Here is a 25396-nt window from a genome sequence, read left to right on the forward strand (position 1 = left end):
CTGTATCGCTCACCTGGTTTCATGAGATATGAAACAAGAATGATGCTTAAGTATATTTGTCACTGGTATTGCTATGTCAATATATCATAAGCATTTTATATGGGTACATCAACATTGCTTTTATTGAAATTCTAAAAATGTCAATTTAGCCAAATTGATCCCTTTTGGCCCCGCCCTTCAGCCCCCCGGGGGTCAGCCCCACCATTTTTACAATTTTGAATTCCTACCCCAAGGGGATGCTACCAGGCAAATATGAGCGATATCCATTGCTTAGTTTCAGAGAAGAAGCCGTTTATATTGATTTAGCCAAATTGACCCCGTTTGGCCCCACCCCTCAGCCCCAACATTTTTACAATTTTGAATTCCTACCCCAAGGGGATGCTACCAGGCGAATATGAGCGATATCCATTGCTGAGTTTCAGAGAAGAAGTTGTTTATATCAATTTAGCCAAATTAACCCATTTGGCCCCACCCCTCAGCCCCCCGGAGGGTCAGCCCAACCATTTGTACAATTTTGAATCCCTACCCCAAGGGGATGCTACCAGGCGAATATGAGTGATATCCATTGCTTAGTTTCAGAGGAGAAGTCGTTTATATCAATTTAGCCAAAGTGACCCCATTTGGCCCCACCCCTCAGTCCCCCGGAGGGTCAGCCCAACCATTTGTACAATTTTGAATCCATACCCCAAGGGGATGCTACCAGGCGAATATGAGTGATATCCATTGCTTAATTTCAGAGGAGAAATCATTTATATCAATTTAGCCAAATTGACCCCTTTTGGCCCCGCCCCTTAGACCCCTGGGGGTTCAGCCTCAACATTTGTACAATTTTGAGTCCCCAACCCAAAGTGATGCTTTTGACCAAATTTGGTCAAATTCCGATCCGTGGTTATGAAGAAGAAGTCAATTGTTGACGGACGGACGATGGACGCCACGGTATGGCATAAGCTCACCTTGGTCCTTCGGACCAGGTGAGCTAAAAATGAATAAACAAGGGGCCCATTGTGCCTGTATCGCTCACCTGGTTGGATCTGACCAAACGTCAAACAATACTATATATGTTTATGGGGCTGGGATCCCAACGATTCAAAATAAAACAAAGAAACTGAGTCCCTGGGGAGGGGAAAGCCTCAATGGCCTATTTCTAGATCAGCCAGTATATCTTATGTCGAACAATGCTATACCTGTACATGGTTATATAGAGTGGGGATCCCAATGGTTTCAAAGATATATCAAAGCAACTAAGTCCATAGTGGTGGGGAAAGACCCCAGGGCCCATCTTTAGATCATGATTGTGTATATCTCTTTATGCCACATTATCAGGTTAGGATGGGGATCCCAATGTGTCCCTAAAATAATTAACTGAAATGATCTATACCTCCGCTTTGTTCATTCTACAAATTCAAGATTGAGAATGCTGAAATCAAATTTGAACATTTTGTTTTATTTCATGAATGTATACCATCATTCTAAACTAGTTTATATATTAAGGAAGGATTTTTCCTGCATAGATCCTAGGTATTTTATTTCGTCTCCTCTTAAACACAGTTCTTCTGATGGGGTTTTTGTTTTCTTTTCCTGAAAGAAGAAAAACTTGGTTTAACTTTTTCTCTATAAACTCTATACATCTATATGAAGACAACATCAACAATAAGAGGCCCAATAGGCCTGAATTGCTCAACTGCTTCTAATGCAAATTTGAAGCTTATCTTTTGATATTTATGCAGATGCTCAGCTAATTACCAGTTTATTCAAATATAATAGTAGGCTAGGTTTATTCATTCAAATCCATTATAGCCCTTAATTTCAGCATACTACTGGCCTAATATTAGGTCTCTTGGTTATTGGGAAATCATTTAAATTGTTTAGCATATTTGACCCTTGTGGCCTTGAATGTAAGTCAAGGTCATTCATTTGAACAAACTTGGTAATCCTTCACCCAAGCATGCTACAGATCCAATATCAGGTCTCTGGGTCTCTAAGTTATTGAGAAGTTGTTTAGAAGGGAAAAGTTGATGTCAGACGAAAGACGGATACAGCAGCGAAGCATAAGCTCACTTGCCCTTTGGCCAGTTATGAATCATGGCAAAATTACTACATGTATTTCCAATATTCATGTTGATTCTATTATGTCAGTGAAGTTCCAGGAAATCTCTTACAGAGGTGATAAGATTCATTGATGATGAATATCAGAATGTAGGTTTTGTATAGAAATTAGATGCAATGTCCAAGTCAGTTTATGGTACCGAAATACCCAAAATATGTCATTGGTGTGAACCTACTGGCAAAAGATGAGTGGTCTGGAGTTGTTGTTGTTGTTGTTTTTTTGTTTTTTTTTGAAATTGAGAAGATTTGCAATTTAATTTTTACTATTTTACCCCTGTGACATTGAAAATAGATCAAGAAGGCAATTGATATGTAAGGTTTCTAATGAGTAGTTGGGTTATTTTGAAAATCACTTGGAGATGTGATATTAGGGAAGGGACCCAAGAAAGGAAATTACAATAAAAGGTTGAATCTTCAGATGATGTGTGTTGTCCCATCTTTGATCACAGATATCAGCGAATTATATGCCTACATTTTCCCATCTTTATATGATCAGATATTAAACAGCCAATTATATGACTATTTTATGATCTTTATATAATCACAATAACACAATAGATTTGTACATACCTGATACATTGATGTCCTTTCGAAGCTTTGCATTCCACAATTTCTGAAAATGAGCAGATAACATAAACTTTGGTTGTTATAATTATATTGGTTGTTATAATTATATTTTTTTTTACATTTTTGTATTTTAAAAACAAACAAGAGATCCCAGAGGGATCTTGGCGCCCACCATTGAATGATCTTTATAGGTTCCATGTCAGATTGATCTTTTCCCTACTTTTCCCTTCCTCTAAGTCTTACTTATCTGTGTAAATTCAGAAACAGCCCTCTAGTACTTTTCAAACAAGGGGAACCTATATACAGAATTTAAGATTTAGCTATAATGGCTGTCTGTCGGCCATGTTGTTTTTCGTATTGGTCCCAATATGCAAAACTAGGCACTGAGGGGAACCTACATATGAAATTTGAAAAAGATCCCTTCAGTACTTTCACAGAAATAGCGATAACAAACTTCAATTGTCAAAATCCGAAATGGCTGCCTGTCGGCCATGTTGTTTTCTGATTAGTCTCAAATTGCAATATGCATAACTAGGCACTGAGGGGGAACATGCATATGAAATTTTAGAAAGATCCCTCCATTACTTTCTGAGAAATAGCGATAACAAACTTCAATTGTCAAAATCCAAGATGGCTGCCTGTCAGCCATGTTGTTTTCTGATTGGTCTCAAAATGCAATATGCATAACTAGGCACTGAGGGGGAACCTGCATATGAAATTTCAGAAAGATCCCTTCATTACTTTCTGAGAAATAGCGATAACAAATTTTAATTGTCAAAATCCAAGATGGCTGCCTGTCAGCAATGTTGTTTTCCTATTGGTCTCAAAATGCAATATGCATAAGTAGGCATCAAGGGGAACCTACATATGAAATTTGAGAAAGATCCCTTCAGTTCTTTCACAGAAAAAGCGATAACAAATTTCAATTGTCAAAATCCAAGATGGCTGCCTGTTGGCCATGTTGTTTTCTGATTGGTCTCAAAATGCAATATGCATAACTAGGCACTGAGGGGAACCTGCATATGAAATTTCAGAAAGATCCCTCCATTACTTTCTGAGAAATAGCGATAACAAACTTCAATTGTCAAAATCCAAGATGGCTGCCTGTCAGCCATGTTGTTTTCTGATTGGTCTCAAAATGCAATATGCATAACTAGGCACTGAGGGGGAACCTGCATATGAAATTTCAGAAAGATCCCTTCATTACTTTCTGAGAAATAGCGATAACAAATTTTAATTATCAAAATCCAAGATGGCTGCCTGTCAGCAATGTTGTTTTCCTATTGGTCTCAAAATGCAATATGCATAAGTAGGCATCAAGGGGAACCTACATATGAAATTTGAGAAAGATCCCTTCAGTTCTTTCACAGAAAAAGCGATAACAAATTTCAATTGTCAAAATCCAAGATGGCTGCCTGTTGGCCATGTTGTTTTCTGATTGGTCTCAAAATGCAATATGCATAACTAGGCACTGAGGGGAACCTGCATATGAAATTTCAGAAAGATCCCTTCATTACTTTCACAGAAATAGCGATAACAAACTTTAATTGTCAGAATCCAAGATGGCTGCCTGTCAGCCATGTTGTTTTTTCTGATTAGTCTCAAAATACAATATGCATAACTAGGCACAAAGAGGAACCTGCATATGAAATTTGAGAAAGATCCCTTCAGTACTTTCACAGAAATAGGGATAACAAACTTCAATTGTCAAAATCCAAGATGGCTGCCTGTCGGCCATTTTGTTTTCCGATTGGTCCCAAAATGCAATATGCATAACTAGGCACCAAAGGGAACCTACATATGAAATTTGAGAAAGATCCCTTCAGTGCTTCCTCAGAAATAGCGTTAACAAACTCCAATTGTCAAAATCCAAGATGGCTGCCTGTCGGCCATGTTGTTTTCCTATTGGTCCCAAAATGAAATATGCATAACTAGGCACCAAAGGGAACCTACATATGAAATTTGAGAAAGATCCCTTCAGTACTTCCTCAGAAATAGCGATAACAAACTCCAATTGTCAAAATCCAAGATGGCTGCCTGTCGGCCATGTTGTTTTCTGATCGTTCCCAAAATGCAATATGCATATCTAGGCACCAAGAGGAACCTACATATGAAATTTGAGAAAGATCCCTTCAATACTTTCTCAGAAATAGAGATAACAAACTTCAATTGTCAAAATCCAAGATGGCTGCCTTTCAGCCATGTTGTTTTCTGATCGGTCCCAAAATGCAATATGCATAACTAGGCACCAAGGGGAACCTACATATGAAATTTGAGAAAGATCCCTTCAATACTTTCTCAGAAATAGAGATAACAAACTTCAATTGACAAAATCCAAGATGGCTGCCTGTCGGCCATGTTGTTTTCCGATTGGTCCCAAAATGCAATATGCACAACTAGGCACCAAGGGGAACCTACATATGAAATTTGAGAAAGATCCCTTCAATACTTTCTCAGAAATAGAGATAACAAACTTCAATTGTCAAAATCCAAGATGGCTGCCTGTCGGCCATATTGTTTTCCGATCGGTCCCAAAATGCAATATGCACAACTAGGCACCAAGGGGAACCTACATATGAAATTTGAGAAAGATCCCATCAGCACTTTCTCAGAAATAGCGATAACAAGAATTGTTTACGGACGGACGGACGGACGGAGGGACGGACGGACCACGGACCACGGACGCAGGGCGATTTGAATAGCCCACCATCTGATGATGGTGGGCTAAAAATGAATTCATCATGGTTTCATGCAGATAAATGAAATACTATTATTATCTAAAAAAAAATCTATTGTTTAAAAAGATCAATCTGAATAAAAATGTCAAAAGATCAACCTTTACAAATCACCACCATTTCATGCATGTTTTCCATATTTTAATTTTTGTCCAAAGGAACTAAAATATGCATTTTTCACCATTTTACCATGCTAATTTAATATTGATAATTATAAAGAATTGCTGACAGAGTCACAGGAATATGTTCCATAGTAAGAAAAGGGTCTCTAATACTATCTGAGAAAATCCAAACAAGATGGACTGTACAGTATTTTATTAAAATTATCTTGGTTACAAATATTTAACCTAAAGTGTAACATACAACAAAAAAAGAAAGATGTTTATTTTGATGTTTGCTATAAAATTGTACTTGATCACAATTCACTTAAGCATTGATGTCATTTTTTTTAAGTTTCATCGCGGTATGAAACAAATTTTGTTTGCAAACTGTATGAATCCGCGTAGCAGATTCTTACAGAAGTTTGTAATCAAATTTGTTTCATACCCCGATGAAACTAAAAAATAATTGACATCAACGCTTATAATCAATTTTTGAAAATGATTTTCTAATTTAAAACATGTTTTATGTACAATTTTACTGGTTTTAAATGGGATTCTTTTTCTCAAATCAATACGCAATGTCAATTGTCATATTGTGACGTCACATTTTTCGCACCATTCTCGGAATTTCTTTCATAGAAGAATGAAAAGAATTTTTCGACCAATCACATTTGAGTATTTACCATGAAAACAAAGACAAATTAATTATAGTATTATATCAAAAAGATAATGGTATGCCTTCTGGAATGGAGAAAGAGTTGCCATATATTCTAGTTACTTACCTACAAGGCTCAGTTGGATATTTGTGAATGGAAATGGCTCGATGGTTACATTTTTTACACTTAAAGAATCGCTTTGTTGCTTCAACTGTCTTGACTGTGTGCCCATTTTCTTTGCATGAGTCACCTGGTTTAAACGCAGTATAATTACACTGAAAGGAAAATAAATAGCCAATAAGTGGATTGTTTAGGCATTAATCATGGTGTGCTTGTGTAATTGGTACAGACATATCAAATATCTCTTTTTGATCTGCTTATTAGTGGCAACAAAATCTAATTTTACAAGCAATGTCAGCTTTGTTGTCGGGACAAAAAACTTTGCACACTACCCAGATTCTGGGTACGTAGGACAATTTATAGTATCATAACAATATTTACCAGAAAATAACAAGGTTTCAAACTCCAATTTAGGGATGTGGGATCTGATGTCCTATCCTTAGGGGTCAAGATTCTAGAAATTACTTCTAGAATAAAGAACCATAATTTTTTGTACTTTAGCAGAGATATATATTGAATAAATGTTCTGATAAAGCCACTGGACAAAACTAATCAGCCAATAAAAACACTTCAGAACAAGGGGGCCATAGTTCAGTGTTGTAATTCCTTCCTCTGTATTATATTAATAGAGAGTTCTTAACACTGTGGGGCAGTGTAGATCACCTAACAAGAGTTCTCAGAAACTTGCCAAGTGGGTTGAAATTAGGAATTAATTTTTAAAAGTAGGTCAAAGGTAAAAGGTCAAAGTTAGCAGGTCTGCAAATGTTGTAGCAATCAAAAGGTCTTGGCACAAGGAACACATTTCAAATATGAAAGCCTTATCTTATACAGTTAACATACAGTGGCCAAGGTCAAAGATTTTTAAACTAGGTCAAAGGTCATGGTCAAGGTCAGCAGTTTCACAAATGTAGTACCAATGGAAAGGTCTTGTCACAAGGAATACACATGTCAAACACCTAAGCTGTATCATCACTTTCAAATGATACAACACCGTTTTATAAAAACTTTAACCTTGCTGTCTATAGTGTGTATAGCTCCCTAGACTTTGTCCTCATGAACTAAAAAGTGGCACAATGCAAAAACTGACTCACCTGAACACAGGTAAATACTTTGCATTTCATTTCCGTAATGGAGGCCATCTTGTCCTCATACTTCTCCTTTTTCTCCATTGCCATGAAGTACCTCTCTTCATGTTCAGCTTCCACCTGTTAATAATAATGTAGTGATTCAAAGAAATAGCAGACATTTTCAAACCTATTAATACTTTGAAAATAAATTGTTTGTTATTTTACTCCACATTTTGCTAAATATTGTGTTTAGCTTTACATCTTTCAAAATGGGAGCAGGAGTATGTATGTTTCATGTACTTATTTCAGTTACATATAAAGCTAAAATTCATTAACATGCTAGTTAACTCAATTACAGCGTCAGAAATATTGTCTACACTTGAACAAGTGTCAGCTGTTACACATACCTCAGCCAAGGCCCCCTTGTGTTTTGAGCGTACTTTCATCAGCTGCTTGAATTCCTCAGAATTGACATCTATATTCCCCAGAAGCTTGGAGCGTTTTCTAGGTGGCTCCAGGGAAGAACTATCACCTTTAGACTGGATGTTGCAATCTACAACCAAAATTAAATGCTATCACACGATCTCAGTACTATATATTATAGACAGGTCAGTAAAGGTGATTTAAATACCCCCCCCCCCCCCAATCATCATCAAAGAAGCTATCTGTCCATATTGCTGAGGTTAATGTTTGACATTATTCTTGTACTATGATGAAACTCTTGTTTCCTTCCAATTCCACATTTGCTTGGCTAACGGAAATGTTACAGTAATACTTGTTAGCTTTGATTTGTTTTTTCTCCCACCTTTCACTGATTTGTCTCCCGTTTTGAGTGTACAAGATTTCTGTCTTTTTTAGCGCGTGCAATCTGTCATACCCTAGGGTGTGACAGATTGCACGCGCTCACTTTCTTCACCGGAAGTACTACCGGAACTACTTTTTTTGTTTACATTATGTCGTCTGCTACGTCAACAAACAAATTGTGTACACAATAATACAAAAATCCCCAGTCTCTAAACAACTACAGACAACTGAACAGTTTCCAAAAACAAAAAATGTCTGCCATTCTTTCAAATACAAATGAATCCCCCAACTGTAGGCCTACAACTGAAACTGAGAGCACAAGTGCACCTACCTGCACCGATCGCGACAAAATTGTTCAACTGTCACAAGTAAAAAGATCGCACAACAGCATTTCCTTGTGCCCAACTCCGTCCGATGTCACACGATCGGTGTTTTATGTATCCACAATCAGTGGGGGAACATTTAACATCCATTTCCACAGCCATAATGACACACAAAGTCGATTTCAAAGCGACCTGGTGTGATTTACTCCGAGTCGGACAGTGATGAGTGAGTGACGTCACCCCACGTGAAATGGATTGATGGAAATGTGTGCATATTTCCCGCGGTTTTTTTGACATGTGTACTTGTTTACAAACAGACGGAGATCGCCGATGGGAAAACATAAAGAAAAGAGATGGGGGAAAAATAATCATTCCCTACCTTGAGGGTGTAACAAAGAAATCTCAACCTTCGGGGGAGATTCTTGAATGTCCAAACCCTCGGCAAGCCTCGGGTTGGACATTCAATAATCTCCCCCTCAGGTTGAGATTTCTCTGTCACACCCTCAAGGTAGGGAAAGATTCTATTAATCTAAACCTTAATTACCTTCCACACTCCCCACTAATAGCCAGGGTCATTGTTAGAACTTTTGTCCTTTGCCATTGCACCCAAAACATTACCATGATATTTGACCTAGTGACTTTGATCTTTGGTTAGTTGATTTCTAGCTTAATTTTAAACAACTTTGCTTCATAATGTCATAAAAAAGTTCCTCAGTGAAAACTAGAAAATGTCTGGAAGACATGAATGCCCGCCCCTGCTGCCATTTGACACCCCGAAACACTTCTGTCAATATATTGACTTCTTGTTGAATTCTGACCGATTTTGTATTTTAATGTCATAACAAAATGTTTATTAGTGAAAAGCTACTGAATTTGATTTTGACATTTGGACCAAATGACAACCTTTAACTTGATTTTGTCTCAGTATGTAATTTTGTGAACTGAACATCTTGACCAAATTTCCTGTAAATATTTTTTTAAAATGCTAACATTTTCAGCCAGGAACTTAATTTGTGGAGAGACAGACAGACAAAGTGATTTGTATATAGAGCACCTGTATCTCTGATATTGGACCCTAACAAGGAGCTGCAAAATGTGGCACTATCCCCGTGGCCCAGTTGTTGGTATGAAAACCCAAACATGATACATATATCGACCTTAGAGTTCATATCTAGGACACTAACCTAATGTATACAGGAAGTTTTCTGAGGTTGAGTTGAAAGGTTTTGAAGCTACAGCCAAGAAAAGCCCTCGGACAGACGGACAAATGCACAGAGCCCAATTGAATGATAACTGGACAAACTAAGACAATATCCCAGATGGTTTTGCACTTTCTACTCAAATACAAGAAATACTGCTAGCTGACCTAGTCACGGAGTGTAAGAATATACTGCTAGGAGACCTAGTCACGGAGTGTAAGAATATACTGCTAGGAGACCTAGTCACAGAGTGTAAGAATATATATACTGCTAGGAGACCTAGTCACGGAGTGTAAGAATATACTGCTAGGAGACCTAGTCACAGAGTGTAAGAATATATATACTGCTAGGAGACCTAGTCACGGACTGTAAGAATATACTGCTAGGAGACCTAGTCCCAGAGTGTAAGAATATACTGCTAGGAGACCTAGTCACAGAGTGTAAGAATATACTGCTAGGAGACTTAGTCACAGAGTGTAAGAATATACTGCTAGGAGACCTAGTCACAGAGTGTAAGAATATACTGCTAGGAGACCTAGTCACAGAGTGTAAGAATATACTGATAGGGGACCTAGTCACAGAGTGTAAGAATATACTGCTAGGAGACCTAGTCACGGAGTGTAAGAATATACTGCTAGGAGACCTAGTCACTGAGTGTAAGAATATACTGCTAGGAGACCTAGTCACGGAGTGTAAGAATATACTGCTAGGAGACCTAGTCACAGAGTGTAAGAATATACTGCTAGGAGACCTAGTCACGGAGTGTAAGAATATACTGCTAGGAGACCTAGTCACAGAGTGTAAGAATATACTGCTAGGAGACTTAGTCACAGAGTGTAAGAATATATATATATACTGCTAGGAGACCTAGTCACAGAGTGTAAGAATATACTGCTAGGAGACCTAGTCACGGAGTGTAAGAATACACTGCTAGGAGACCTAGTCACGGAGTGTAAGAATATACTGCTAGGAGACCTAGTCACGGAGTGTAAGAATATACTGCTAGGAGTTGTTAAATTTCCTTTTGTTTTATTTAGATAATAACCGACTCAAAAAAAGGCCCTGTCCAATTCAAACATTCATATATACACCTTGAAATAGTTATCAATTTATTGTAACTGACAATATACATCACTATGCATATGTACAATTTGAAACATGTTGTCATACCCAAACTTTCATGGACTCTCTTCTTGATGTTGACATTGGATTCAGGAGAACGATTTTTTTTTCTGACTGCATTTGGGTCATCTTTACCTATTCCTCCACTCATCTGAATCTTTGCAATGGCTTTTTTCTAAAAGTAAAAACAGTATTTAGTCATCTGTGATGGGTCATCCAAGCTTGGTTTGTCATTAATGTGGATCTTAAAAATCAGAGACAAGTAATTTTAATGGAAGTGGTCAAAATTTCATAATACTTCTTATTACAATTTTGTTGTATTAATAGATTCTTCCCCTAACTTGGTGACATGACAGACACCACTGGTGGAACTTGAGAAGAAGTTTGAAATGTGAAAAGTTTACACACAGCGGACAAAGCACTACTGCAAAGCAACACATTGTTGGGGTCAGATTGGGAATTGAAAACAGATTTTAAAGAATTGGATTGTGATGAAGATTATTGAAAATGAAAGTAATCAAATGGGTTTACGATTATAGCATGAATTTACATAGAATGCCATGTATATTTAACATAAGATTTACAACACATAAGCAAAAATAAATATACCAATCAGTCATGGTTCGCCTTATTCAGGTTAGGGCTTATCTATTAAATTAATCATATATCAATTAAAAAGATATAGTGTTATCAATAGACAACCATCTTACTATTGTTAGTTTTTACATTGGTTTAGATTTTATCACTGTTAGTTAACTTAGTTGCATGTCAGCCATGTTTAACATGTTAACTAGTGTCAGAGGATAAGTTAATTTGTGTGTTAGAGAACATAGACAAATTGTATTGGTAACTTGTATATATGACAAGATCAAGTTTGTTGAGACCTTCAAAAAGTATTGAACCTGTTCGAATTCTTTTCTCAAAAACAATATATCAAATGAGTTTAAACACTGCAGTTTAACTCAAAGTCCACAAAGATTGTAAGTATAAGTTTATAGTTCCTGGTAAAAGGCTGTAGTTTGCCATGTTGCGAAAAATGATGGTCTAGTACGTACAGAATATTCATACATGTGTAAAACTTATCAAACGTTTATTGATTATAAAACATGCTTCATTTTGTATCATATGATTGATATCATGATAGCGTAGCTCTGGACGACAGACAGACATTTTCTGATGGGAGGTACAATGATGGAAGGTACAATCAATAAATTAGAATGCTTAAATGCTTTAACAAGAGGCCCATGGGCCTTAACGGTCACCTGATTTTTGAAATATTTCAGTAAATTTGAATGAAAGAATGAATTTCAAAACAAAAACAAATGATAGTCAAAAATGTGATTTCCCTATACTACTATACGCCCATGGGGCAAACGTGAGACCCCAGGGCTAGGAAATTCACAATTATGGTAAGCATCTTAAGACCTTTCCATCTGTGAAGAGTATTTAATTCTACCTTATTTGGGTTGTAAGAAGAAGATTTTTGAAATTTCAGTCAATTTGACCCTTTTTGGCCCCGCCCACCAGCCCCTGGGGGTCAACCAGGGCCAACATGTACATACCATCAAACTGTCATCCCATGCTGATAATTTGAACCAAGTTAGAATGAATTCCAATACAAATCCAACAAATAATAGTCAAAATTGTGATTCCCCTATATAAACTATAGTAAAGTTTACCCCCTCCCCAGGGGCAAACGTGAGACCCCAGGGACATGAAATTCACAATTTTGGTAGAGCACCTTAAGACCCTTCATCTATGAAGAGTGTTTGATTCTACCTTATCTGAGAGAAGGAGACTTTTGAAGTTTTAATCAATTTGACCCTTTTTGGCCCCTCCCCTCAGGCCCCCGGGGGATGGGGATCATATAATTCACAATTTTAGTTGACCTTCAGCCATAGAAACTCCCTGCCAAATTTCATTGAATTTGGTTTAGTGGTTTTGGAGAAGAAGTTGAAAATGTAAATTGTTTACGGACGGACGACGACGGACAAAAGGCGATAAGAATAGGTCACTTGAGACTTTGTCAAAAATGACAAAGCTACCTTGAAGGGGGGAGGGGGATAGAAAAGTTAGGTGAAAAGATCTTGGACATGAACAGGGAAGGTCTATGGAAAATGGAAAATTTCTAAGAAATTTAATGCCTTTTGGAGTAATGTAATTCAGATATGGGTCTCATGTACACATTTACTTTCCACACCCCCAGATGATATATTAACTCAATCATTACAATTAGATAACAAGATATTGGTAAATGGTGAACATGTTATATATTTCAAAAGTGGAAAAAATGTGTTTTTCCTAAATTATAACCAATTAAACATAGATATTAATTGTAGTTTTAAATAAAAGACTGTGTGTTGGAAAAGAATACCAGTCCAGTACAGAAAATATTGCACATGGATACTTTAAGTAACTTACCAGGTAATATGTGGATATTTGGAACTTCAAATGTATTTTTCTGATATAGAAGTATTAATAGTATTTATAGAATTTATGTGGTTGTGACGAGGGCGAGTTAGTAAATAAATGGTTTATTGTTAAAGAGTGATATATCTGACATGCTGTATGGCTGTTAACTATGTCATAAGACATTCGGAAATACACAAACCACAACATAAATGTCACTTCCTTCTCCCTTTGTCGCCACTGTTGACTACAGTTTGGGAGTTGGCTAACAACTGTATGCCCCTACTAAGCCATACAGGGCATGAACATAAATCTAAATAAAGTTAAACGGTAAAATGTTAGGATGGCCAGAAAATCGGCTATTCTGGGCACCACTCCTTTCTTATTACACAATATAAAACAATCTTTCTCTTCTGAACACTTTTTGCACAATGAAAACTTCCTGGTTAGACTTTGGTTTGACAAACAGGACTGGTTACATGGCCATAAACGTCACATGCTATCAGACACTGCCTATCTGACAAGCTATCAACCTCCATAGAAAACAAGACATTTATTGATTGATAAAGTGGCTGGGGAACCTAGGGCCACAATAATGAAATGTGAGAGCCACTTTCCCATTCACAAAATCACCTTCTTGACTTTATGAATGAGATGTTCTAATTATCTAAATAGTTACTATCTGATGTCTGACTGCTACACCCAATCAAAAGACAGTTGTAACTCTACGCATATAAAGCAATGCTACCATTTACCATTCCACAAAGTATCCAGAAATTAAACGGTAACATAAACTGGAAGTTTATTTTTGATATGTGTAACAAGGTATGGTAGGTCAGAGAGGAAAAGATAGCTTGTACAGGAGTGGCAGTAACCTCATGTCTAACGCCACGCTACTAATTAAATCATTGCTAGAATATCAGCTCAAATGCTGCAAGCAAACGGACAGGCAAATATAATAGAACCTCGTCAAAGGCCAGTCACTGGAAGTTCCGGACCAAACACTACTTATTAGTAGATGGACATATCAGCAGTTAATATGTTTTATATACAATAATCAATGGACAGCTATGTTTGTACCTTATAGATACACAATCTGTGTAATGGGATGCCTGCTGGCTACTGAGGCCCAACAACAGGCTCGCGTACACCTTAATGTGACTACACCGGATACATCAAACAATTAACATGTCAAGTCCTCTTAGAATTCACACTTCTCAACAAGTTCAATACATCTGTGACTGACATAAAGGATGAACAGAGAAAGATGGCTGCTTATAAACTACAATAATAAATTGTGTTAGCCTGATGTGTCTGTACAATAAATCAATAGAGAGAAGTCATATCTTATCCTTTTATATACCTCATTCAACATGAAACATAACATCATTGGAACACAAATTTGTGAAAAATTAAGTTATATAGATATTAAACAAACAGGAATCTATCTCATTTTTATCATCAATGATCCCCAGTCTCTGTATGTATTGTTAATGATATTTATTTATAATCTTGTAATTTTGTACCTTATAACACTACAGAGTGTAATTAATTGTGTGTTCATCTTAAATTAGCTATATATGTTGAGTAATAAACAAATTTTAATTTCTGGTCAATAGTACCTTTTAAAGAATACAGGTCAACGTCATCATCATCTTTTAATCTTTCAATGCATCTCCTATGATCAGAGACTTTTGTTTTAGATCAGTTTGATTTATTGAAATGGAGGTATCAAAGGTGTGAAAAAATTTCAAAACACCTAGTATATTATGACAAAACACCTAGTATATTATGACAAAACACCTAGTATATTATGACAAAACACCTAGTATATTATGACAAAATCACCTAGTATATTATGACAAAACACCTAGTATATTATGACAAAACACCTAGTATATTATGACAAAACACCTAGTATATTATGACAACATATGTCATACTATTTTCCTACAATTAAACTTGGACTTATCCCTGGAATAACTAAAACATATTGCAATTTTATTTTATACTAACTTCATATCACTGTAAAACAATGCATTATTGTTGGAAAATATGATTGACATATATACTGTACTGTATAACATGAAACTTTTGTAGTGTATACTTTTTGGTGGTGTATAAACTTTTATTGTGTATAGAATTTGTTGTGTAAAGACTTTTGTTGTGTATAAACTTTTGTTGTTTTCTAGGTTGCTATATATGTAAACATGAACATAAATACAACAAATATTTTTATATGTATTATTGTTATTGCATGGGCTAACCACCAAAGTTTGTACCCACAAAATAATGATAATTTGAAAGTTCCAAACCAAGAAAGAAAGTACATATAAACATTTCATATTAAACCGTACCAAATCAATCATGAATCTCCACAACAAGATTTCAAGTTGAATATGAAGTGTTGAGTCACACATTAAGTTCTGTAAGCCAGGTAAAAAATGGTACAATTTTTCTAGATTGTTATTAGGTAAACAGGTGAATTTGCAACTGAGGTAAAACAATTGTTATCGAAGGCCCCATCACACTCAGATGAAGACCATGAAGCCCAGTGTCCAGAAAATTTCAAGAAATATTGGGGATGTGGTCAAAATGGACAATAATGCAATTTTCGCGTTCATATTATGACTCAAATGAGCATGATTATGCATGCACCACATCCAATGTGTTCTCACTACAACGAAAAAGATCAGCTATTACATTAGTGATTTTTTAAAGAAATTCGGATTTTCTAAAAATAGCAATGGTGACCTTGACCTTGTCCTAACAACCCTGTAACTCGAACTTGTCCAAGATATTATGGCCCTTTTTAATTATGTGAAATATGATCAAAATCCCACAGGGAATTAAGCCCCTAGAGCACTGACCATCTATGTTGTTACGTACAATGTACTGGACAGATAGCTAGGAACCTGTAGTCCCCCCAACCCCCATTTTCAATGGTAGTGGACTAATAAATACATACTGCTTGATATGCTGATTTTACATATCAGTGATCTTTATGGTCAAATTGCAGTATGGTCATTACTTTACCTGTATTACACAGGGGTGGTAATACAGGTTATTTAATCAGTACTTTAATTTAATTACCTGGATTACACAAGGGTCGCAATACAGGTAATTTCATCAGTACTTTACCAGGATTACACAGGGGTCGTTATACAGGTAATTTAACCAGTACTCTACCTGGATAACATTAGGATCGTAGTACATGAAATTTAATCAGTATTTTATCTGAATTACACAGGGGTCATAGTACATGTAACTAAATCAGTATTTTACCTGGATTACATATAAAGGGTCATTGTATACATGTAATTTCATCATTATTTTACCTGCATTACATATGGGTCATAGTACAGGTAATTTAACCAGTACTTGACCTGTATCAGATAGAGGTAACAGTAGTGTTGGTAATCGGCAAATGTATCAAGGATGAATTGATTAATCTGAAAATAATTCATTCTAAATTTAGATGATGGGATAGAGGACTGATAAAGTACAACTGTTACTTCTCTCATCTGCAAGTCTTTTTTTTATATGTACATGTATATATATATAATTCTTCGATTAATCAAGTTTTGAAAATCACAATCACACACTTGTTTTTATTTTTAATCAAACAATTTTCGATTATTTTCGATAATTGGAGCATCACGATACCTTGGCTATGTCCATAGTGATTCCAACTGATTTTCCTCGAGGAAACTGTACTTCCAGTGAGATTTCACTGCCTGGTGAGAACCCCTTGCCAAGAGTGGGGACAGATTCCAGAGGGTTAATGGGTCGGTCCTGGGCCAGCTTTCGTTTCCTCTCTCGTGCTGCTAGTTTGTGCTGCTGTAAAAGTTCCTTTGGAGTGATGGACTGAACCAACACTTTGTTCCCACCAGTTTCTGAAAGTAGGAAATTTTAGGATTATGTTTGCTGAATTGTCAGAGGACCAACCTCTTGCCCTGAGAATTGCCAGTTTGTTGAATGAATCAAATCAGTGGATCATGTGTCTCAAAGGAATTAGATACTTCTGTATAACTTCACAGACTTGTGATTGGAATATAGACATGCTATCTCATTTTCCGTTTTCTCTCTCTTTATATAAAACTGTCCATAATGATAATGAAGGAGATATATATCACTTACAACTATAAAGTCCAAATAATTATCTATAGATAAACACCAAATACAAAGTGTAAGTTTTCTTTAACACATTTTTTGTAACTTTATGAAAACAAGGGATTGTAGACAGATCTTGGCATCCACCATCGAGACTGACTTTTTCTCTACTTTCTAATCTTTCCTCTTAATCATTTGAAAGCAAGTGGAACCTACGTAAGTAATCTGAGAAAAATCCATCTCATTTCTGAAAAATAATAACGTAACAATATCTAACTTTGAAACAATAGGCCTAATGGACGTGCATCACATACCTAGTATACACTTCTTTGATGACAGATTTCATTTAATCAAAAGAACCAGTTTTTTTGTGCTATAACAATTTTTACCCCTATGACCTTGGAGGCTAAAAAAAAAAATTTGCTTCTGCAGCCTTTGTAGCCGCCGCCCCCCCCCCCCCCCCCCCCCCCCCCCCCCCCCCCCCCCACCACCACCACCACCACCACCACCAGTTATGTCACCTTTACGGCCCATTACTGACCCGAGCGTGACAGGGGAATATGTCTACACCTGATCGGTAGTCTATACGGTACGGTATGTATATACACTCTGTCGTTAGATGAAATGTCCCATCAAACAATAATATATAGTTACCATTTCGTCACAGACATACAGTTAGACATGATTTTCGCTCACAGTCAGCCAGAGCTTGACAGAGACCAGTCGATCTTGAAATGTTGCAATGACACCTGTACACATTGTTACTTGGCCCTTTGGACAGGAGAGCTAATAGTAACGAGCAACTTGTTTTATTCAAATATGGCTGCTTGTCGGCTATTTTGTTTGTCTGAGAAGTCTAAAAATCAAATGGAAATAACAAGGGACTGATAGCAACCTACATTTATAAAGTTTGCAAAAAAGTTGATAACAAAAATTCAACAGCCAATTTCCATGTTGGCCACCTGATGCACACTTTTATTTCTTTTTTTATCTCTCTTCATATCAGATATAAAATTGAATGGACACAGCACTAAGAAACGAGGGAAACCTACACATCAATTATCAGAAATATCCTTCCAGTACGCCTCCAGAAACAGCAACAATATTAAAATTTCAACTGTCAAAATCCAAGATGGCTGCCTGTTCCCTTTTTGTTTTCATGATCAGTCTCCAACTGAACGGGCACAACTACAAACTGAGGGAAACATACCAATCTAATTTCAGAAATTTCCTTCCTGGACAGGACCAGTACTTCCCAATAAATAGCTTTAAATAATAAGAATTGTTCACCGGCAGACTACAGACAATTTCAATAGGCTAATTAAGTGTCCAGTTGAAAAGAAGTACAGAAGTACAGTCAAACCTGCTCTAACGACCCCCTGTATATAACGACTGCCTGTCTATAACGAACGGTTTAAAGATTCCCCGTGAGATTTTACTATATAATGACCCTCTGTATAGCGACTACCTGTCTAATGTGACTAACGACCGGTGATTTCGGAACAGCGGTCGCTTATTTGTTTTCTATAGCGACCGATTTCTGTCAGCCATCTTCTGCTCTCGGCAGTCATCCCTCATAAAATCCCCGGAAAATTCAGACACATCGACCCTGGCTTCATTATACAAACTAAGGACCACCACAACCCTGGCCTGAGTATATAAACAAAAGACCCCTACCACCTGTTAGACTATGATTACTGTAGCTGCCCTGGCCTGGGGCTCGGTAAGAGAGGGGTCGGGCCACCATGCGTGTCAGTATTACATTCCAACAGCTGTGAACAGGTGGCTTCATTTGACACGGTCAGTTAATTTTGTGATTACAACTAGGATACATCACTTCAATAACAAACACTGGTCATATCTGTCAACAATATTTACTCACATGAAAGCCAATAATGCCTTTCTTAATCGTAGCTGTCGGTACTAGCGTTTGTACTGCCGCCATCTTTAATTAGTCAATACTAATAAAAAGTCGTAAACTGACACAAATATCCGGATTTCAATTCGGGTAAGAAAAAAAAAAATTTTGGTTTTAAGAAGTAAGACTATAACACAAAATAATTAGCAGTAACACAAATATAATTAATTCATTATTGTGTATTCTTTTTCTTTATTTATGAAAGAAAGGGAGATAATTTGACAGATACATAGGCCCCTATAGCATTATTTCAGAACAAAATATTTAAAACAAATTATCCATAAGACCATTTTGAGTTATATTTTGTGTTTGGATCCACAAAATCATTAAATATTAAACCCTTCAGATTTATAAAGTTTATGCATTTATTTAACTTCTGACTGGTCTTCTGAATGCCCTGTTCAATGACAATTTATTTATGGCAGTTTTAAGTAAATTGGTTGGTGCAATAATTTTGACCTATCTATAAAGGCAACCTGTCTATAGTGACCGTTTTTCTTCCGCCCCTTGGGCGGTCGCTATAGACAGGTTTGACTGTAGTATGAAAACTTGCTCTGTTAACATTTTACCTTTTTCATATTTCTCCTCTTTTACTAGATGTTTAACAAAGTTCATGGAACCAACTGTGGGTGTTGTCAGTAAATCCACACTGAAAAGATAACACAATGAAATAGTCTCATTCTGAAATAATTCATGTTTGTATCTAAAACATCAATACCAATCTCCTTTTGGTAATATCCACTCTAGTACAGGTATACATAGAGCCAACTTTATCTAAATCAAATTTCTGGGCACGCTTAAAACACTTAAATTCCAGAGTTTGTTATTTCTAATTTATGATATAGAATATGTGAAGCCAATCAGGCTCTGAAGAATGCTTCATTAATAGCCATTTTTTTTTTTACATTATTTTCAAAGAATTTGGTGTTGTAAATAAATACTATATTTCTGAACTTTATTTTCAAATTCACATTAACATTATAACATATTTACAACCAATGGAGCAGTCCGAGTGTGACTGTGTGTCCCTTACAATTCATTTTTTTTGTCCTTGAGGTCGTTGAGCAGTTTCTGGTCCTCTGGTTCCAGTTTGTGTAGCGACATTGTTGTCACTTTGCCTTTACTCTGGACAGCTTGTTTCTCAGACAGCTTACCCAATGTCACTTTGTCCTTCTTATCTGTTGGAGGCCTACAGTGTAGTAATAGAAATTCTACATAACCAAAAAAATATGTGCTTCAAGTGGTTCAGTATTATGACATTCTACTTCACATCTCAACAAGATTGGCGAAGTCTACTAAAAAAAGTGTTGTTTTCAGAAAAACATGTTTAAAAGTGATATTAACAAACACTTTCTAAGAACTTAACTCAAACTATATGTTGGTGTACATGCCAATGTAGACAGAAAAGTGACGCCTTGATTCCACTTGTTCATCATCAATTGTCATTTACTTACCTTACTTCTAAGTTATTTAATTATGAATCATGTGGTATTAACTCTACACATGACCTAGAGTTTTTGTGTACATAAGGTGGTTTTCTGGAGAAGCAGCAATGAAAAAAGTGTTTAGCATTTGAACTATAAGTCCCAAAACTTAAACACCAGTAATAAAGACAATGAAAATCCTACCTTAGATCTGTAAATGTTTCTCCTTGGTAAAAGAAAAAGGAACTTGATTTCTTCTTGTTTTGAGCCCAAGCATGTGCTTTTGGTGTCATACCTGTGAAACTGATTTAAAGCATACAATTCAATTATGACTTTATTGACAAACATGACAGTACAAGCACTTAAAATTGGTTCTTATCAGTCTCAAAATTGAACATGGACAAAAAAAAAAAACATAAAAAAGAAACTGAAAAAGAGCCATATTGCAGAGTGATGACAAACTAACCAGCCTCAAAATTGAGTGAAGGGAACCTACATTATTATGAAATTTAAGAAAAAAAAACATACAAGAACTTCTGAAAAGAACAGCAATGCTTTAAGATGGATAATGAGTCACAGTGAAATATTATTTAAACAAATGCTATTAGATGATATGCTAATTAACTATTTAGAAATTTACAACAAAGATCTTTGCAATATTCCAGGACTGGAACACAGAAGTAAATTGATCTTTACCTGCCCTGAAGCTCAGTGCGATGTGATGATGTCTTCTTATAGGCCGACTGTACATGGTATGTGCACCTGTCACCTTGTTGTCTGTAATAAACAAGAGGTTCCAGTGGCTTTACAACTCACCTGGTCTTTGTTTCAAACTTATATATACCCAGTCATATGTGACCAAACCACTGACTGTGTGACCAAACCACTGACTTTGTGACCAAACACACTGACTGTGTGACCAAACCACTGACTATGTGACCAAACACACTGACTGTGTGACCAAACCACTGACTGTGTGACCAAACACACTGACTGTGTGACCAAACACACTGACTGTATGACCAAACACATTGACTGTGTGACCAAACCACTGACTGTGTGACCAAACACACTGACTGTGTGACCAAACACACTGACTATGTGACCAAACACACTGACTGTGTGACCAAACCACTGACTGTGTGACCAAACCACTGACTGTGTGACCAAACCACTGACTGTGTGACCAAACACACTGACTGTGTGACCAAACACACTGACTATGTGACCAAACACACTGACTGTGTGACCAAACACACTGACTGTGTGACCAAACCACTGACTGTGTGACCAAACACACTGACTGTGTGACCAAACACACTGACTGTGTGACCAAACACATTGACTGTGTGACCAAACACACTGACTGTGTGACCAAACACATTGACTTTGTGACCAAACACACTGACTGTGTGACCAAACCACTGACTATGTGACCAAACACAACGACTGTGTGACCAAACCATTGACTGTGTGACCAAACCACTGACTGTGTGACCAAACACACTGACTGTGTGACCAAACACACTGACTATGTGACCAAACACACTGACTGTGTGACCAAACCACTGACTGTGTGACCAAACCACTGACTGTGTGACCAAACCACTGACTGTGTGACCAAACACACTGACTGTGTGACCAAACACATTGACTTTGTGACCAAACACACTGACTGTGTGACCAAACCATTGACTGTGTGACCAAACCACTGACTGTGTGACCAAACACACTGACTGTGTGACCAAACACACTGACTGTGTGACCAAACCATTGAATGTGTGACCAAACCATTGACTGTGTGACCAAACACATTGACTGTGTGACCAAACACATTGACTGTGTGACCAAACACATTGACTGTGTGACCAAACACACTGACTGTGTGACCAAACCACTGACTGTGTGACCAAACCACTGACTGTGTGACCAAACCACTGACTGTGTGACCAAACACACTGACTGTGTGACCAAACACAACGACTGTGTGACCAAACCACTGACTGTGTGACCAAACACAACGACTGTGTGACCAAACACACTGTCTATGTGACCAAACCACTGACTGTGTGACCAAACCATTGACTGTGTGACCAAACCACTGACTGTGTGACCAAACACACTGACTGTGTGACCAAACCACTGACTGTGTGACCAAACCACTGACTGTGTGACCAAACACTTTGACTGTGTGACCAAACACACTGACTGTGTGACCAAACACATTGACTGTGTGACCAAACACACTGACTGTGACCAAACACACTGACTATGTGACCAAACCACTGACTGTGTTACCAAACACATTGACTGTGTGACCAAACCACTGACTGTGTGACCAAACACACTGACTATGTGACCAAACCACTGACTGTGTGACCAAACACTTTGACTGTGTGACCAAACACATTGACTGTGTGACCAAACACATTGACTGTGTGACCAAACCACTGACTGTGACCAAACACACTGACTATGTGACCAAACCACTGACTGTGTGACCAAACACTTTGACTGTGTGACCAAACACATTGACTGTGTGACAAAACACACTGACTGTGTGACCAAACACACTGACTGTGTGACCAAACCACTGACTGTGACCAAACACACTGACTATGTGACCAAACCACTGACTGTGTGACCAAACACTTTGACTGTGTGACCAAACACATTGACTGTGTGACCAAACCACTGACTGTGACCAAACACACTGACTATGTGACCAAACCACTGACTGTGTGACCAAACACTTTGACTGTGTGACCAAACACATTGACTGTGTGACAAAACACACTGACTGTGTGACCAAACACACTGACTGTGTGACCAAGCCACTGACTGTGTGACCAAACACATTGACTGTGTGACCAAACACTTTGACTGTGTGACCAAACACATTGACTGTGTGACAAAACACACTGACTGTGTGACCAAACACATTGACTGTGTGACAAAACACACTGACTATGTGACCAAACCACTGACTGTGTGACCAAGCCATTGACTGTGTGACCAAACACACTGACTGTGTGACCAAACCACTGACTGTGTGACCAAACACATTGACTGTGTGACCAAACCACTGACTGTGACCAAACACACTGACTGTGTGACCAAACACATTGACTGTGTGACCAAACACACTGACTGTGTGACCAAACACATTGACTTTATGACCAAACACACTGACTATGTGACCAAACACAACGACTGTGTGACCAAACCATTGACTGTGTGACCAAACCACTGACTGTGTGACCAAACCACTGACTGTGTGACCAAACACACTGACTGTGTGACCAAAAACGTTGACTGTGTGACCAAACACATTGACTGTGTGACCAAACACATTGATTGTGTGACAAAACACACTGACTATGTGACCAAACCACTGACTGTGTGACCAAGCCACTGACTGTGTGACCAAACACATTGACTGTGTGACCAAACACTTTGACTGTGTGACCAAACACATTGACTGTGTGACCAAACACATTGACTGTGTGACAAAACACACTGACTGTGTGACCAAACACATTGACTGTGTGACAAAACACACTGACTATGTGACCAAACCACTGACTGTGTGACCAAGCCATTGACTGTGTGACCAAACACACTGACTGTGTGACCAAACCACTGACTGAATGACCAAACACATTGACTGTGTGACCAAACCACTGACTGTGACCAAACACATTGACTGTGTGACCAAACACATTGACTGTGTGACCAAACACATTGACTGTGTGACCAAACACACTGACTGTGTGACCAAACACATTGACTTTATGACCAAACACACTGACTATGTGACCAAACACAACGACTGTGTGACCAAACCATTGACTGTGTGACCAAACCACTGACTGTGTGACCAAACCACTGACTGTGTGACCAAACACACTGACTATGTGACCAAACACAACGACTGTGTGACCAAACCATTGACTGTGTGACCAAACCACTGACTGTGTGACCAAACACACTGACTGTGTGACCAAACCATTGACTGTGTGACCAAACCATTGACTGTGTGACCAAACACACTGACTATGTGACCAAACTACTGACTGTGTGACCAAACCACTGACTGTGTGACCAAACTACTGACTGTGTGACCAAACTACTGACTGTGTGACCAAACCACTGACTGTGTGACCAAACACATTGACTGTGTGACCAAACACACTGACTGTGTGACCAAACACACTGACTGTGTGATCAAACACACTGACTGTGTGACCAAACCATTGACTGTGTGACCAAACACATTGACTGTGTGACCAAACCATTGACTGTGTGACCAAACCACTGACTGTGTGACCAAACCATTGACTGTGTGATCAAACACACTGACTATGTGACCAAACACAACGACTGTGTGACCAAACCATTGACTGTGTGACCAAACACAACGACTGTGTGACCAAACCATTGACTGTGTGATCAAACACACTGACTATGTGACCAAACACAACGACTGTGTGACCAAACCACTGACTGTGTGATCAAACACACTGACTGTGTGATCAAACACAACGACTGTGTGACCAAACCACTGACTGTGTGATCAAACACACTGACTGTGTGACCAAGCCACTGACTGTGTGATCAAACACACTGACTATGTGACCAAACACAACGACTGTGTGACCAAACCACTGACTGTGTGATCAAACACACTGACTGTGTGATCAAACACAACGACTGTGTGACCAAACCACTG

At 37.8% G+C, this 25396-nt stretch overlaps 1 protein-coding gene across 2 annotated transcripts in view; it reads right to left on the minus strand.

Moving 5' to 3' along the window:
• Nucleotides 1-1340: 1340 nt before the first annotated feature.
• Nucleotides 1341-25396, minus strand: part of LOC117331668 (protein MCM10 homolog) — a 39082-nt gene continuing 15026 nt past the window's right edge. For both annotated transcript variants that reach the window (XM_033890496.1, XM_033890497.1), the window contains 11 exons: nt 21361-21441; nt 20869-20967; nt 20274-20429; nt 19810-19889; nt 16876-17105; nt 10849-10975; nt 7760-7905; nt 7377-7490; nt 6292-6440; nt 2677-2719; nt 1341-1578 (listed from right to left, as the gene is read on the minus strand). In XM_033890496.1, coding sequence (XP_033746387.1) covers nt 1480-1578; nt 2677-2719; nt 6292-6440; nt 7377-7490; nt 7760-7905; nt 10849-10975; nt 16876-17105; nt 19810-19889; nt 20274-20429; nt 20869-20967; nt 21361-21441 — 1324 coding nt within the window. In that variant the 3' untranslated portion in view covers nt 1341-1479. The remainder of the gene's footprint in view (nt 1579-2676; nt 2720-6291; nt 6441-7376; nt 7491-7759; nt 7906-10848; nt 10976-16875; nt 17106-19809; nt 19890-20273; nt 20430-20868; nt 20968-21360; nt 21442-25396) is intronic.

This window comes from Pecten maximus, chromosome 7 (assembly GCF_902652985.1).
Source record: "Pecten maximus chromosome 7, xPecMax1.1, whole genome shotgun sequence".
NCBI lineage: Eukaryota > Metazoa > Mollusca > Bivalvia > Pectinida > Pectinidae > Pecten > Pecten maximus.